This window comes from Schistosoma haematobium, chromosome 1 (genome assembly GCF_000699445.3).
Source record: "Schistosoma haematobium chromosome 1, whole genome shotgun sequence".
Classification (NCBI taxonomy): Eukaryota; Metazoa; Platyhelminthes; class Trematoda; order Strigeidida; family Schistosomatidae; genus Schistosoma; species Schistosoma haematobium.
Window position 1 is genome coordinate 41,876,310 of NC_067196.1, and position 17,565 is coordinate 41,893,874.

General features: G+C 32.1%; 1 protein-coding gene across 1 annotated transcript in view; it reads left to right on the forward strand.

Moving 5' to 3' along the window:
- The window catches only part of MS3_00009838 (uncharacterized protein), a gene marked incomplete at its 5' end in the record, with an annotated part of 114,979 nt that extends 98,738 nt beyond the window's left edge, over positions 1–16,241 (forward strand). Inside the window, 8 exons of the mRNA XM_035734174.2 lie at positions 1,699–1,807; positions 4,970–5,078; positions 7,942–8,317; positions 10,455–10,769; positions 12,612–13,047; positions 13,411–13,645; positions 15,147–15,278; positions 15,834–16,241. Of these exons, the coding sequence (XP_035589067.2) occupies positions 1,699–1,807; positions 4,970–5,078; positions 7,942–8,317; positions 10,455–10,769; positions 12,612–13,047; positions 13,411–13,645; positions 15,147–15,278; positions 15,834–15,956 (1,835 nt within the window). The 3' untranslated portion in view covers positions 15,957–16,241. The remainder of the gene's footprint in view (positions 1–1,698; positions 1,808–4,969; positions 5,079–7,941; positions 8,318–10,454; positions 10,770–12,611; positions 13,048–13,410; positions 13,646–15,146; positions 15,279–15,833) is intronic.
- Between the last annotated feature and the right edge of the window lie 1,324 nt (positions 16,242–17,565).

Below are 17,565 nucleotides of genomic sequence, written 5' to 3' on the forward strand. Positions count from 1 at the left end.
AATTGAGATTTAACTTTTCCATTTTGTTTAATAATATATCGATGCACATATTTGGAGCATACAATATAATGAAGTTTCTAAATTTTATTTAATATGATGGTTCTAACTCAAAGACTAACATAATATTCTCCTTAGTTGTGTATTAAGAGTTAATACTTTTCGGTTATTCTGTTGAATTACATATATAATTCATTCAGGATAAGGTGAAAATAACAAAATTTTTTAAGAGCTTTTGATAGAGTTTTATTCTCTGATCTGGATGGTTTGCTCGTGGAGCTTTCATCGTTCTTCTGGATGACATAATCAGCACTAACTTCAGACAGAAGTGAAGCGTTTGAATTTCTCCATATGTGGTTCACAGCTTGTCCTGTAGACCTCGATGTTGGTTGTTTTAAGATCTCTAAGGTTATTTTCAGGGGTAATTATACTAAACACATTGTTTGCTCATCATCGAATCTATCCATCATAAAAGTACCGTATACATTTAAACGATATTACTATGCTATAAGTAAATAAAATATTTAATCATTTTCAGTGGTTACCAGTCTGTAGATTTACATACTATATCTTTATATGTTACTTCTATCAATAAGAGATAACATCAGCTATCTCACAAACCTATGGCTCAATATTTTAATGCTTGTGTGTTATGATCAGTTTTAATTTGTGACATCAAATGAAAAAAATAATCCGGATGATTATTTCTATATTTGTTTATGGATACTTTCATGAAAAAATATGATAATTCATTTTTGACAGATTCTAATATCCTATATACACCACTTGTTACCAGACAATATAACTTATTTCCAAACTTTACATCATATAAAGACTTCTTAATGGTGAAGGTTTTCTTTTCTATTTAACTTTGTTCTAAGTTTTATACCAAGACTATTCAATTGAGTAAACATGATATTTCATTGTTCCTATTAGTAGGTATATATTCTTCATGGGCAAGACGCTTCTCCTTTACTAGACATTATCATGGATAAAGTTTGTGCCGATGATTTATGGACGAAATTCTACTCAAATTATGCACCTGAGTTATTATAGCCCCCAAATGCCCTGGTACAGCAGAGGGTGGGGAGAGTCAACTCTTCCTTTCAAAATACTCTCACATGGCCACGCGTATACAGCCACCCCAATGAAAGTCCTACGCACTTCCTTCTCTCGTCAAGGCATTGTTTAGGAAATCGAGAGGACAAAAAGTGAATGTCCGGCGCTTTAACTGGGTAGGTGCATCCAGTGGGTCCACCTAAGGGAGTTAGAAAACCCTGAGTCCAAACCAATGGTGCACATGGGCTCCAGTATCCTGAATGAAGAACTGGCGTATGAACCAATCGTTGGTCATCGGTTACCATAGGACCACATCTCCCAACTCTGCTCCACTGCCTTGTGGATCAGACCTTTAGGTCGAAGGCTCCGAGCGTGGCTCCCTAAGAAAATCATCTGCTTCGATCTGGGCAGTTGGGCAGTATCACATCCCACATACAAATCAAGTGACTTGTGCTACGAATATGTATTCGGTGCCCCTTTGTATTTATATGTTCAGATAAATAAATTTTCTCATTTTAATTCGGTTATGTAAGTTATTTTAAAGTTAATGTAGTTGTGTTCAGTGAATAATTTGTGTTTGTTTAAAATTATTCTTTATTAATTTCCAAGTTAGATAATATTCATTTGGATTTATTTTTAAAGGTCATATAGAATTGAGATTGTTTTTAGAAAATAAAGTTGATTGGCAATCACCTTCTCAAAGCTGGTTACGTTCAATTTGCATTTCTGCATTTGTTACGGCTGATAAATTGTAGGTCAAACTATAATATGTTTTACTCCCTTTTTTTATTTATCATAAAATTATTAGTTCAGAATTGATTGTATTATATAGATGATAAACACATGAAGATGAATTTACGTGAAGACCTTTTTAGATGTAAATTTTAAAATAGTAAAATATCATAGTTCGTTTATCTTATTTATATTCGAGACCGTCCACTGCTAAACTGTTGACTGACATTACAAACGGAGATATCTGTTGAGATAATAAATATATATATATATATATATATATATATATATATTTATTTATTTATTTATTTATTGTTTGTCACAGTGTTATTGTATATATTGAAACAAATTCTCAGGTTTACAGTAACTACCGCAACTGACTTTTTAATAATCCCTTTTAGTAGAAAAATGATCAGATTTCGTTCAAAGGAATCTGTCTTTCGGTAAATATTCAAAAAAAGAAGAAAAAAAAGAGAAATTAATTCGAACAAAAGGCCAGTATAATGAATTAAAAACCCTATATGAACTAAACAATAGAATGGTTAACAGTACTAGTTTGAGTTTGGTAGGTAGATGTCTGTTTGTTTGTAGCTGAAAAGAGGTTAACTTCATATGTAGAAATTCACACAAAGTTTAGCACACTTTAGATATATTTGTTAGGTAAAATCATCATGTGCTCGCTGGTGACTAGCTTCAAGAGGTATTTCCTGGAGTTCTAGTGAAACGTGTGAACAGTGGAGTTCAACGGGATCTGTTATGAGATAGTAACTCACCGAACACAATGGTGGATGGTGGCGCAAGTCCGTGGATTGGTTGCAGTTAGGCATTAACACTGTTGGTCTAGAGGTTAAGCGTTCGCGCATGAGAATGAACGCCCTGGGTTCGAGTCCCGTGGGCGAGATCGTGGATGCGTTCCACAACAGGACGAAACAGTCGTCCAGTGCTCCCAGGTTTTCCATGGTGGTCTAGCCTTAATTGAGTCATAAACTCAACTATTAAATTACTGAAATCTCCACAAAACCCCCCTTGTGGTAAAATGAAAGACCTAAATTTACATACATAGTCATATCTCAAAAACATTGACATATTTTAGAATTAATTAGGATATTTATTAGGCCATGTTTTAGCAGCAAACGTCGCTGTAAAATTGTCATCAATTAGAAGATACACTGATTTTCGAGATAAACATTATAGTAAGAAACGACATTATGTCTAAAATACGGATGATTGCATAAAAATAAAATGAGGGTCGACATACAAGATTTTTCATGCCCTGTACTCCTAAAACGGTTTTATCAAGAGATGTACGATGCTGAGGATCAGATATCAGACTATATTGTTGAAAAAGTGGCTTACATTAAGTCACGAAAGGTCAGAAAATCTAATTTTCTTACTCAGTGGGATATTACAAATATATGATTCATTTGAAATCACTGTATATTTGTTTAGATAGTTTTGAAATTTTGTTCTTGAACTACTGGTTAATTCAAATGCACACGAATATTAGTTAGCAATTCTTTATGAATTTGAACAAAGATGATCGAATATTTTCACAGTATATGTGTGTCTAGTTGATGTGAGACATTAAAGAGGACGAATGTATTTTTAAAAAACTCAGTGAATGAATTTGAAGTAAAACCAACGTTTCACCTGGCATCCTGGTTCAAGCTTGTTCGAATATAAATAGATACATGGTTCTCCAGTTTACTGTATATTGTACAAGTTATCCAATCAATGTTAACAATGTTTAAAGTAGATAGTTGCATTAGTGTGTAACATATATGTGGTGTGAAACGAAAAATGTTAACATAATAGATTGTGTGTATATGTAAGTGAGAAGAAATTTCATTCATTATATATTTTCTCTGATCGGTGAATTTTAAGATAACATAATTTTTATATATGATACGAATCAAAAATGTCGCAGCATGCATAAAATGAAAATAAATAAATAAGATAAAGGAATGAATTCAAAGAGAAAGAATGCATTTGGAACTGAATGTTTGTATTATTTTAATGTTCCAGTTAATTTTTTAACTTATTCAGATAAGACAACTGATTAGAACCGTTGAATGTAATCTCTGTTATTCAGATAATAAGGGATAGATAAAATGGAATAAGGAGTTCAGGCTTACTTATTAGTTTTTCGTTGCCATGGGACAACTAATTCTATTCCATCTCTCCTAATAATACTGTTTGGATTTGGCTGTTAGTTTTTCACTTAAAACTTTTTGAAGGATTCTTGTGTCATTGAAATCAACTGTATGACCCAATTCTATCAAGTGTATTGCTATTGTTAATTTGTTCCCGAGTCTTCTTGCATCATCTGAGGATTTAGGAATGTGCTTTCAGTATAGTTTATGTTTCTTCACCCTTACATTCAGTTGTCGTGATGTTTCATCCACATATATGACAGTCACTACATTTAATTTCATAAACACAATTTTGTTGTTCATGCTTGTGTTCTGGATCTTTGATTCCTACTAGTTTTGATTTTAGAGTATTGTTTGTTCGAAAGAATACTCTTATATTTTGAAGAGCCAAAATCCTTCGGATCTCTTTTGAAATTGCCTCGACAATATGGGGTCGCCGTTGTGTTAACCCATTTCTTTTTGCTTAACTCTTTTTTTAATACTAACATTTTGTTCTTCATTTTTAATTACCTTTTTATAAGATCCTTCGGATAATTATTCATCATTAGAGTAGATATGATTAAAATCATTTCCATTTCTATGTCATTTAGTTCAGTAACAAGTTTTTGAACTCTGGTGATCAAATTTTTGGCCACTATTAATTTCATAGAGTGTAGATATACTAATTTAAAATCTAGAAATTCCCCTGAACATGTTGACTTTCGGAGAATATTGATTTTTAAACAATCATTATATTTCCTTTCAACTAAACAGTCTAGAAAAGTTAATCAGAAGATTTCAACTCCTTAATGTACTTGATTTTCATTATATATGCTATTGATATGTTTTATTAAGGTTTTTTTTTCACATTAAATTCATTCGTTGAGACGTTACAAATACATTTTTCCACTTTAAAGATGATTCAATTTGTTCTAATGAGTTTATTTATATTAAAAAAAACACAACATAAAACAATTGATTATTTCTTCAAGTATGTCTGAAAAAAATTTCTGTTCCCTTTTTTTCTTTTTTTTGTTGTCTTGGAATAGATTTCAACACAGAACAGAAATAATGTTAGTTTATTTTTGGCAATTAGTATATGTTCAACGAAAATGTCAACATTTAGCAACTACTCATGTACAGAACATCATGGATAATGTAAGCATACCTCCTTGAAATATCTAGTTAATATAAACCAGTATTCATTTCATTTTTTTTTAATGTAAAAAATGTATACTTGAAGTTAATTGAAAAGAAAAGTTTTGATCATACATAAAATATAGAATTAAACTTTCAGTTTTATTGCGAAATGTCCATATAGAGATAGATGTTTAATTAAACCATGTGTTAATTAATTTTATAATAAATATCCATGTCGTGTAAGATATTACTACTACAATAACATACCTTAGCAACAATAATGTTTACACATAAAAGTTTTATGGAAACGAAAAAAATTAATTAGATTCTATTTCTTTTTAATACGTAAGACTAGACATGGATTATGAAAATAGACCTTTATGGATTTAATTGAGTATAATTCAATTGACTGCTTAAACTAGTTTACCACTATCATTAGAAAAATATCAATATACATTTGATAGTAGCACTCGAACAAGCAACCCCACAGCTTCTGTGCATTATTTCTGGTCGAAAGGCACCCTTATGTAAAGTTTTAATTTTGCATCGACTAAATCTATTCGAATAATTAGATATAAGTAGAGCAAGATGACATCAACTAACAACAGTAGAACAATAACAGAGAAAGTCAAGGCACAAAACGAATACACAGAAGCAAAGAAACAAGCGAAGTAGATCATAAGAGCAGATGGGCAAAAATACATGATAGACCTAGCAGCGACAGCAGAAAAAGCTGCAAGATAAGCAAATATTAGACAATTATATGACACAATGAAGAAATTAGCCGGGAAATATGGTAAACTAGAGAGACCAGTCAAGGACAAGCAAGACAGGCCGTTCGCTGCAATTCAAGAACAGAGGAACAGATAGGTAGAAAATTTAGAACTCTTGAGTAGATCAAGCCCACTTGGTACACTTGACCTAGAGGTTGCACACATAGACCTATCCACGGATGTCACTCCACCAATAATCGAACAAATCAGAATGGCCATCAGACGACATTCCAGCCGAAGCACTGAAGTCAGATATAGAAATGACTGCGAAAATGCTCCCCGTTCTATTCAGGAAGATTTGAGAGGAAGAACAAGTGCCACAGACAGATCAGAGAGAAGGACACCTCATCAAGATACCAAAGAAAGGAAATCTGAGCAAACGTGAAAACTACAGAGGCTTCATACTAATATCGGTACCAGTAGACATTTTTAACAAAGTGTTGCTGAGCCGGATAAAAGATTCAGTAGATGTCCAACTTTGAGATAAACATGTCAGATTCCGTAAGGATTGGTCATGCACAGACAAAATCGCGACACTACGAATTAATTTTAAGCAATCAATTGAATTAAACTCGTCATTATACATCAGCGTCCTTAACTATGACAGTATGGATACGAGGGCCTTGTGAAAATTTCTTCGACGCTGTAGTGTAATTGAGAAAATCGTCAACAACATCCGGAATTTATACATTGGGCTACACTGCAATGTCATACACGTGGGATAGCTGACGAACGTATTCCAAGTGAGGACCGGAGTCAGACAAGGCTCCCTACTCTCCCCTTCCTCTTTCTTCTGGTTTACGAAGACTGGATTACAAACACATCTGAGGGTAAGTACGGAATACGATAGACGGATAGGATGGAACATGACAATTCGGACGTGGCAAATGACCTGGACCTTCTATCCGATACACACCAAAAAATGCAAGTGAAGATCACTTGTGTAGCGATAGCCTCTAAAGCATTAAGCTTCAGCACACACAAGGGAAAAGTGAGATCCCTAAATACTGTTTAGAGAATACCAATCTAATCACACTTCATGGAGAAGCCCTAGAAGAGGTGGAATCTTTCACGTACCTGGTCATTATCGTCGATGAACAAGGAGGATCCGATGCGGATGTGAAGGCAAGGATTGGTAAAGTATAGGCAGCGTCCCTTCAATTGAAGAACGTACGAAACCCAAAACAACTGTTAACCAATATCAAAATCACAATCTTCAACACGAACGTCAAGACAATTCTACTGTACGGAGCTGAAACTTCATGAACTACTACAACCATTATCAAGAAGGCACAAATATTTAATAACAATTGTCTGCGCAAGATACTCAGTTCCCGTCGGTCGCTTATCCTCAGCAACAGACAACTGTGGGAGAGGACCAATGATATTCCATCTGAAGAGAAAATTGGGAAGAGAAACTGGAAGTGGATGGAATATACATTGAGGAAATCACCATACTTTATCACAAGGCGTGCGCCAACTTTGAATCCTGAAGGGAGACGGAAAAGATGCAGACCAAGGAACACATTGCACCGGGAATTGTAAGTAGATATGAAAAGAATGCATAGCAACTGGAAAGGACTTGAAATGATTGCCTATGAAAGAGTTCTATAAAGAATACTGATGAGCGGAGTATGCTTCTCCTCAGGGGTGACAGCCCTAAGTAAGTAACTTCTTTCTTTCCTAAGGTCTTAAACACCCAAACATTCTAGATCTCTTTCAATGTATGTATATAAAGTTTTCCATATTTCAAGACGCATACGGAAGTTATAAAAATACTCGAAATAATATGTTTAGTATTCGCCGAAATCTTCCATCCATAAGACACATATTACGGGGGAAAATTCAGACTCACGGCTATCTTGATCTTCCAAAATAATTTTCCTATGATTTAACATATTGAGTTCAGCTAGTTAAGCACATTACTGAGCCACTGTGTCTGTTAAATGCCAGTTAAGGTATCTTATTATTACTTAAATGAGCTATCAAAAAATTATCGTAGAACAGATAAGAAGGCCGCAGAATTAATTTTTAATGTCATATTCCTTTGATGTAGTATTTCTAAGATCATTCAATGTATTATCTGAATTCTTTCACTTAAAATGTAGAAATTAAAAACATCACTATCGAAAAAAGAACTTGAGGCGATATCAACAAATGAAATAGAGGGGATCGATGATTCGTTTGGTAGATTTTCTCAGTCTGTTGGTTTATGTATCTGGAATATTTTATTAATGATTGATCAATTCTTATCTCAACGCAGACAATGTTCGTCATCAACTACTCTTAAATCTACTGGTTTTCTACATCCAACTGAACTAAACAATAGAAATAAATCAATAATTTCCAAAATATCTAAAAGTGAATCACCCAAACGTACAAATTCAGCACTTGATAAAGCGTTTCAAGATGATTCGTCAGTTATGCATCAATTTGACTTAGTAGGAAAGAAGTGTTTGGATTCCATTCGGATAATTTTGCCAGGTATGTAAATAACTTTCAGTAGACTCTATTAAGATATATAACTCCTAGATTGTGAAAGTGAGTATGTAGTATGAAACAAAACAGTTATTATATTCTTCGTTTGACTTTAAAAATTGGAACATGATCACGTTTTACTCCCTTCAACTGTTATTTTAAATCATTCATTTTAATACATGCATATTTACTTTGTAATTTTTGTTTACATTAATATAAAACCAGTGATTATTGTATATTATGCTATGAATCCAGGTGTTGACAGTTTAAGTACCGTATAACTTCTTTTCAAAGACATTATACAACATACAAAATACTATCATACTTAATTTTAATATTACCGACTTCATTAGAAACTAAGTAACCATTTGAGCAATCTCTTATACATTTAGAATAATTCTATGTTCTATACTATCCTTCACCGGTTAACTATAACTGTTTTGACGTACACTGTCCTTAGGAAATAGATGCATGTTCAATATATATATTGAAAGGAATTTGTTAGTCAAATAAATGAGGTCAGTCGATTAAATTAATTAAAATAAACAATAAGATAGAACTGATTTTCAATAATTCATTTGTTGAATTCATAAATAAATAAAAAGAAAATATGATCAAAAAATATAATTAATTAAATTTATTTTTTAAAATTAAAAAAAGGAAAATATTTTGATTGGTTAACATGATATTAAAAGCAAACAATAAAGATGTTATGATCAAGAAAAAAGTTTTCTTTCTTTTTTTTTAAAAAAAAACAAACAAATATTTAATCTAATGATTGCAGTGATTTTCAGCTTAACATAAGATGATTCGCTTTCTGTTACCTTATTATTAGTGTCTTCAAGGAACAATGAAAATATTTGGGGAAAGTTTATTAGTAGTAGAAATCGAATTTTAGGTGTGAATTCTTCCAATTTATTTTGTTGTAATATTATGGAAATACATTTATATAGGTATAAGGCTTTATGGAACTCCGTATGTAGCTCTTCTGGGGCAATTGTCAGTACCAAACCCGAGCAAAGGAGGGGGATTGGGCATGGGGTTATCAATTTCATCCTGTAAAAAAGTTCTCTCCTGGGGGGTTGAGAGATCATCATGTAGAAGAATTGTCATGCAAAAAGGTGAAAACCGAGCTTCCTCCAAACTGAGGAGGTCGATACGCCTTCTAACAACCAGTGCAACAACTATTATACGTAGATGGAATGTCCGGACAATGTGAGAGATTAAGGTACTAACCAAATAACTGTGGAAATGAAGCTATTGTGGAGTGTGAGATAGTTCTCTACAACAGTTAAACAAGATGGTATTGCACCATCGTTGATCAATCAAAGTTAGACAACAGCATCTTTGGATTCCGTCTCAGTCGTTTGTAGGTTCGACATTGACGCGCGAGATATAGCGTACTGGGTTTGATTCCTGGGTGAAGGGTTGTTTACGTGCACTGTTGAACAATCCCACACTAAGACGAAACAACTTTCGAATTCACAATGGTTGGCGTATTAAAATCTGTGAAAAAATCACTTTTTAACAAACGTAAGTTATAGTATTTGAAAAATGTTGAATCTGTTGAGTTTGTTTGCCTATTTGAGTTTGTTTATCTCAATTATAAAATATCATAATGAGTGATCTAGAGAGAACTACTGAGATAAATCTGAGAGGATAAGTGTAGGAAATTATCCTGGATATATCAGTAGAGTTTATCCATGTTTTTTTAATTTACTACAACGTATTTCTGACGAACATGTTTCCTGTGATATATTGGACATGTTAATTCAATTAAAGCTTGATAAACGTTTTAGAAAATGAAAGGGAATATACTTTTAGATCCCTAAAAACATTTTTTAACAGGGATAATTTAGTTTACTATCTGTTTACGCTGATAAACTTGACGATGTACAAATGCATCTAGTTTGTAAAGAAATAAAACAGGAAATTACGTCTGAACTAACATGAGATGTATTATTCCACAATTAATAAACTTTATCATTATACATTCTTCTTGAATGATTCAGCAGCTTTATCATGAAATATACAAATATGTCTTGTTTTTATTATCATAACTTGATTAAAAGAAGGATATTAGATTATTATGAAAGTTACAGTAAACCATTGGTTATTGTTTTTATTTATTTTATTTATTCAGGTGATGATGAATATGAGTTAATAAATTTAATTCAACCATCAAATCAATTTGATGGATTATTCGATTATGTGAAAAATCGAACTCTTGTCAGTGAATATTGGAATGTTGTATTCAATTCTACTTCGATGGTTTCTGATGAAAATCAATTATTAATTAATCAGAAATATGAATGGAAGAAGCTGAAGAAAATTAAACTAAATATGGATATACTTAAGTTGTATGAATCAGTTTTATATGAAAATGTATTAAATATTAAACAGTTGTTTGAACGAAATGAACAGAATATCAAAGGTCCTAATGTCAGCAATTGTCAAGGTAAGAAATTATGCACTGATTACTTACTTAGTAAATAAGTAGGTAAGTAATAATTTTGTTTGATAACTTACTGAATTGTTTATATATCAGTCAAATATCATCTAAGTTTTTCGGCTATTTCAGGTCAAATCAATAAATCCCTTTGTATATAAATATATTCTGTGACATTTTGTCTTTAATTTCTTTCAGATATCTAGTTAGTAAGTCAATTTTATCATTATTTCACTCTATTCTACTTCTATATTACACTCATAGTCAATGGTTATTACGTTTATTTCAACAGTATTACGTCCGAATAACAAATCTGTACACTAACTGTTTTCACTTCATCCTACTGATTACTTACTTCTAATGAAATCTTATTTTTTGAAATCACAGACTGATCAAATTTAGACAATCGTACGGAATCTTTAAACACTGGACGGCCGTTTAGCTTTGATATAGGGTTTCTTGGCGGCACGAAACCGTGACGCCGCATCCGGAAATCGGACTCCATACCCTTGATCTCGCGTGAAAGTTTAACCCGTAACCACTGAGCTAACATCTAATGGTGCGCAAGTCTGACTTTATTTGGTCCATGATGGTCAGTCACTACCGAGTGTTGAAAGGGTTGTCACAGAAAACAATGAAAGATGGATGGTCACCTCTGAGAATTCTCATGTTAGGAAGAGAAGGTCACCCACGGCTCTTGGATTTTCAAAGTTTGTGTAACTTAAATTGGTTCATGATTCCAATAAAATTTAGTAATTCGTGCAACCCTATTCTTACAAATTTTATACGTACAAAAACAATACAACTGAATTTGCCGACTAAGTATCCTCACAGAAAGAACCGGTAATGTGGTATTCATGGCCATAAGTACTGTGATCTCAGTTTATTGATAATTTATGAAAATACGAATCATGCTACTGTTGGACAGTATGTGGCAGTTCTAAATACACTGTGATAATAACTGTTTAGGAAACCACAAAATTTACCGGAACATGTTGGGAAACAAACCACCGGAGTATTTATATTCGGGTTTTCAGACTTGTTCCCACTTAATCCAATTAACTTTAATTAAATAAAATAATTTATTATTTATGCTGTTACACAAATGGTTAACTGGTCAATGTTTGTATACTCCCAATTAAACAAACAGTGCAGAAAAATTGGTTTTCCATGTGTAACACATTTATCCATCATCGAAACCTGTTGAATCTATAATGTAAACTTGTCTACTTAGGCAGTTTTCCGAGATCTATATAACCTGAAGATTAATTAGGTCATGGATTGAGATCAGATAAGATACTTTCGTACACATCACGCCTACCTAATTATAAATTATATTTATACAGATTTTAGCTATTAAAACTAAGTATTCAAAGCGTTAAATTTGCCACTTTATTTTATGATTCTTTTTCACATTCAACTATACCCTGTAAGTTGATGTTGAGGAAAATTATCGATACCATCAATCCAAGTCGATGACGAACTCATCAGTAAATCCTCATATGTGTTTTGGTTAATTGTCAAATCTGCGTAACTTATCTTAAGGTAGTTCGACTCAATAAAGTAGTCTTACACGAACAAGTGTCCTCTCCTAAATTTATACATTATAGTGTTTATCATTGGTTGAATAGTTAACTGAGTTTGAGGCAGTATAGTTAACGGTAGGTTATCAAAGTTTTAATTGATGAGAGATTTATATAAAATTAATTTATAAACAGGAATTCTGAAGACAGAGGATACACTAAATGTCTAAAATACTTCATTTGAGAAATTAGAAACATTATAAAATAGTGTTAGAAATCTTACCAAGTATATTATTATTTATTTAATTTTATTGAAAACCACTTGTAGAAAGTCAAAATAAAGATTGCATTACCAAAGTTCCGATGCCGAATGTAATAATTCCTATTTCAGCAGTTCCCTACTATTCACAAGATGCAGAATACTGGTTTCAACGATTTACATCACTCCAAGTTCACCTATATGAACTGAATGCTTCTATAGAAACGGAAACGTTCGGCAATTTATCTAATATCATTAAAACTTCATTTAGTTGGTTTAATGATCATACTCCAGAAAATGAAAATTTTATTCAATCATACATATCACCATACAATATGAATTTCGAGCCCAAATCGCCTATTAAAATAAAAAATGAGACTAGACGTGGAGGAAGTAGCTTATCAAAATATTTATTGATGCAAACAATCAATAATTTTGAAAATGATAGCGATTTTTATAAGTGCCTACCGATCCTAATCAGTTGCTATTCACCAAAAGCAAAACTGTGAGTAATGATGTATATATTACCGTATTATACTAGTTTCAATGGGTATATAATTATCATTTATATTTTTACTCATTTAAAAAAAGCATACATACAACAGTAATGATGAGAAAGCTAAAATATAACTAATGAATAAACAAAATCGGTTATATTGGCTTTTGTTTCCTAAGAATTCAGTTGTTATCACTAGTTTTTTTTTCAACAACTCGATGTACAACAGTAATGATCCTGAACTAAATTTTCATGGTTGATTATCGACAGTCTTTCCACAGAATTATGAGTTTAGTAAAATTTAAAAAAACATTATGGTGTAATTATGCATTCTGATTGATATATTCATTTTAATATTTATTTTAATTATAGTGAAGCACATCTCTATCAACAACGCTTGGTTTTATTCGATAATAGTGATGAATTTTTTAAGATGATAGATCAATTCAACAAAATAGTGATAAAATACGGTGCAGCCAATATTTTCTCTGAAAGAGATAAGGCAAATATAAATATCAAAAGTACCACATTGAAATCATCATCTGTTAAAACAAATGATAAATCATTAGATTCTGAAAATTTCAATCATTCCGATCTGGAATTTCAGGTAAGTTCTCATAAAGGATTCAATACATATTTATATAGGATAGCTCTTTAATAGCTGATACACACCAACTGAATAAATTAGTTCAAAATATATGAAGAGTATTTTAAAACTTTATCATCACTTAATTTTAACTGTAATATATTCTTCTAAATGTCAATCTAATCGTTAGAAATAACTAACATCGGTTTATTAGTTATCATTTAATACTTAATTTTCGCTTGCTACATAATTCAGCATTAAAACAAATGTGATTTTACGAAATGTTGTAGACAATAGAGTAATCTAGACTGCTTAGAGTTTTACTGAATTCAGTTCATCATTCTTCTGTGAAATACCAAAGTGTTATCTTTTATCAACTTCATTACATATATATGTAACATCTATACGACTCATGTCATTGAATAATGCACATAAATATTACCGGAGGTTTTCTAACGTACTTTTATGGGTAAGAAAAATCATTAAGGTTAAAGTTCGGCAATAATGTTAGGTAAGACGGTGAAACTATAATTTATGGATGACCTTTGAGCAACGTTAAAGTGACTTTAAGAATGTCCACCTAATAACCAGGACCAAATGAAGGTTATAATCCAGTGTGAGGAAATAGAATTATGTTTTGCAGTTGATGGTTAGAGTTAAGAATTAGATTTAGGGTTTTCATCATCAACTGACATCAGCTATAATGCCAAAGCTCTATTTATCCAAATGTATGAGTGAAGTTTGCGCCAAAATTTGAAACCTGTAATCCTATACCTGATTAGTTCGTCTATAAATTATAGTCTCACCAACAACACAATTTTAATATGGGTGGCTGATTCAGAGAAGCCACTGATCAATAAATTTAGATAGAGAAAACAAGTTACCGAAATCACAATCTAAATGAGTTAGTATTTTAAATAAAAATCTGTTCGCCTCAATTTATCATTTATACATTTCAATAACATGGAAACATAACGTTTAACTGTTTTTGTTCATTGCATGCTACTTATTTGGTATCTATATACAATTAGAAAGAATTTACTAAAAATCGAATTTTATTACTGAATACTATTTTCCATTGACATAGTCGTTAATATAATTTGAAAGGATTTTTTTAATTGTTATAATCTCCACATAGCCGTTTGTGACAGCAAGAAGCTTGTTAAACTTTTTCAATATTTTCGAAGATGGATGTAGTTTCTTACATAGTATTACTGTAGTGAATAGAACACGGGTGGGGACAATCGAATTATATTAAGCATATAATTACAGAGTTACTTGGTAAAATAGAAAACCATACTATAATACTTAGTTTGCAAAATGTTCAATAATTGTCTCGAACTTCGTTGTTATCGCATTTCCATACTAATTGCTTTCTATTCCCTCTCTTTCTTTCTTGGTCTTCCCCATCTTCTGCTGCCAGACATTACATTCCTGACTCGCATTATGTACTACTTATATCAATATAAGTAGCACGCACCACATTACCAATTAATAATTCAACCTTTTTTACTTAATTTAGGATGAATTCAATTTATGGTTAGACAAATTTGATAAAACTCTTCGAACTGGTAAAATTGTGCATAATTCTGATCAAGATAAAAATGGATCAACAAAATTTACATTTATGGTTCCTAATTTGTCTATACAAATAGTAAGTTAAATAAAACATTTGGCTGTTCTTTTTTTATAAACTAAGATTGATGTTAACTATCTTATGACTAAGGGATGTAATTAAAGTAGCATCGTCTCACTTGGTAGTATTTAATCAAGTTTGTAATACTAGAAAAATACTATTAGTAACTTTCACTTTAAGTGTTCACTTAGGCAAATACAAAAGTAACAGTAAATTTGCGTACAAACCAATATAGATTTTGATTGAGATCATGAACCGATTGATCTTAGACCACCACTGAAAACCCAAAAGCACTGGACGGCACTGCTGAGGACGAGACGGCCGTCCAGTGCTTCCAGGTTTACAATGGTGGCCTAACATCAGTCGGTTCATGATCTCAATGAAAAACTTAACAATCTCCACAACCCCTAAACTGACAATATAGATTTAATGACGAGTTGTTTTTCTAAACAGGTAATGGATGTTTGGAAAGTCAGTAAGATCTGGGAATGTAGTTTCCTTTAAGTGAATATTTTCTTTATCTATATCACTAAATCAAATTCATTTTACTTTATTTCATATGCCTATTTATAGAATCAACCAATTGATGAGGTTTTTAACAGCCTAAAAGAAATCATTTCATGGAGATATTTTGGTGGTTTATTAATAAAAGGAAAGTTCAGCGAATATATCACAAAGTTATATCGAATGATTTGAATGTGTGTACTTTAATTCTGTAGACAACAGTTGATGTAACGTTTTTCTTTTGTACTTTAAAACTCGAATGTTATGAAATTTATTTGGAACATACTTATTGTATCTTTTTCTGTTTCCATGAAAAATTTATAGTAAGGTGATCTCTTTGACCATTATTCGCTGTACATGTCTAAACCCTGTGTGTCGTATGTGTTATACAAGAATAATAATGGTGAATCATAGTGTATGTTAATTTATGCTGAAGGAATTGTGATATTTCAAAGTGATCAATCAACTCAAATACTGTATTAATATTCTTAATAGTAATAAACATGATACTAGTCTATAGATCTTCAAGCAAACGTTAACTAAATGAAATACTTTTAGTTATAACTTTATAATGGTATGAATTCATTGAAAAATGCACAATTTCAATGTGTAGAGAATGTTTATCAGTCTATTTAAGTAATAATAATAGTTTCAAATTAAGGTTGAACTTTTCATCTAATCGGAAAAGAAATAACATAATTGTACTACTAATAAATATAAATCTGTAGTTATATATACATATATATAAAAGGAAGATTTTGAAGGAAAACTCAGTGATTACATCTCAGTCCTACAGGAGTTTAGTCACAACTCGGATAGCTCAGTGGTAACGTCTCTGACTGTGAAGCTGGGTGACACGAGATCAAATCCACCAGGGAGCACCAGTTCCCTCAAGATTACAGGTACACCTTGCTGACGAGTGCCAAGTAGCACGAAACCCGGGTCCAGGGTTTCCTGTTGACTACCTCCAACCACCATCTAAATCTCAATATATAGTGCCCGCAGTGTCGAGTCACCTAGACTGGTTGCCACATTGCAACATGATCGATAGCATTCGATCTGCACTAATAAGGACTAGACAAGCATGACATTGATCACCACCCAGTGATCAATCAATTGTGAAGTGGATAACATACACATTACGGAAATAACCAAATTGTGTCACGAGGCAAGCCCCAACTTGAAATCCTGAAGGGAAGTGGAAAAAAGGAAGGCCAAAGAACACATTATGTCGGGAAATAGAAGCAGATATGAAAAGCATGAATAACAACTGGAAAGAACTGGAAAAGTTTGCCCAGGCCATAGTTGGATGGAAAATGTTGGTGGGCGGCCTATGTTCCTCCATGGGGTGAGGATTACAGGCGTAAGTAAGTAATGTTCACTTCAAAAAATATCACTTGAAGCATCAAAGACGAGCAAGATGTAATAAAAAGCAGTTAATTATGTTATAAAACTTCGCAATCATGAACATATATTGAGTTGAACCTATAACTAAAAGCTTTTGTGGTAAGCTTATTATTAAATAACTTAGAATCAAGTGGTTTATGTTCCCTAAATTCAATCAGTTGAGGAAGTCATATAGTTTTGATACAATTCCAAATAAGAGTTCAACATGAAAAGGGTTCAACCTAAAACCTGAAAGTTCAGCGGCAACTCAGTTATTGCCAGTACTTAATAAAGACGACTTACAATAATTCATTTATTTCAGCTTCTACTTATCTAATGATTATTAGGGCATCGTTTAATATTAACCACTAATAAACTTAACTGGAAAAGAAAAATTAAAACACGATATATATAT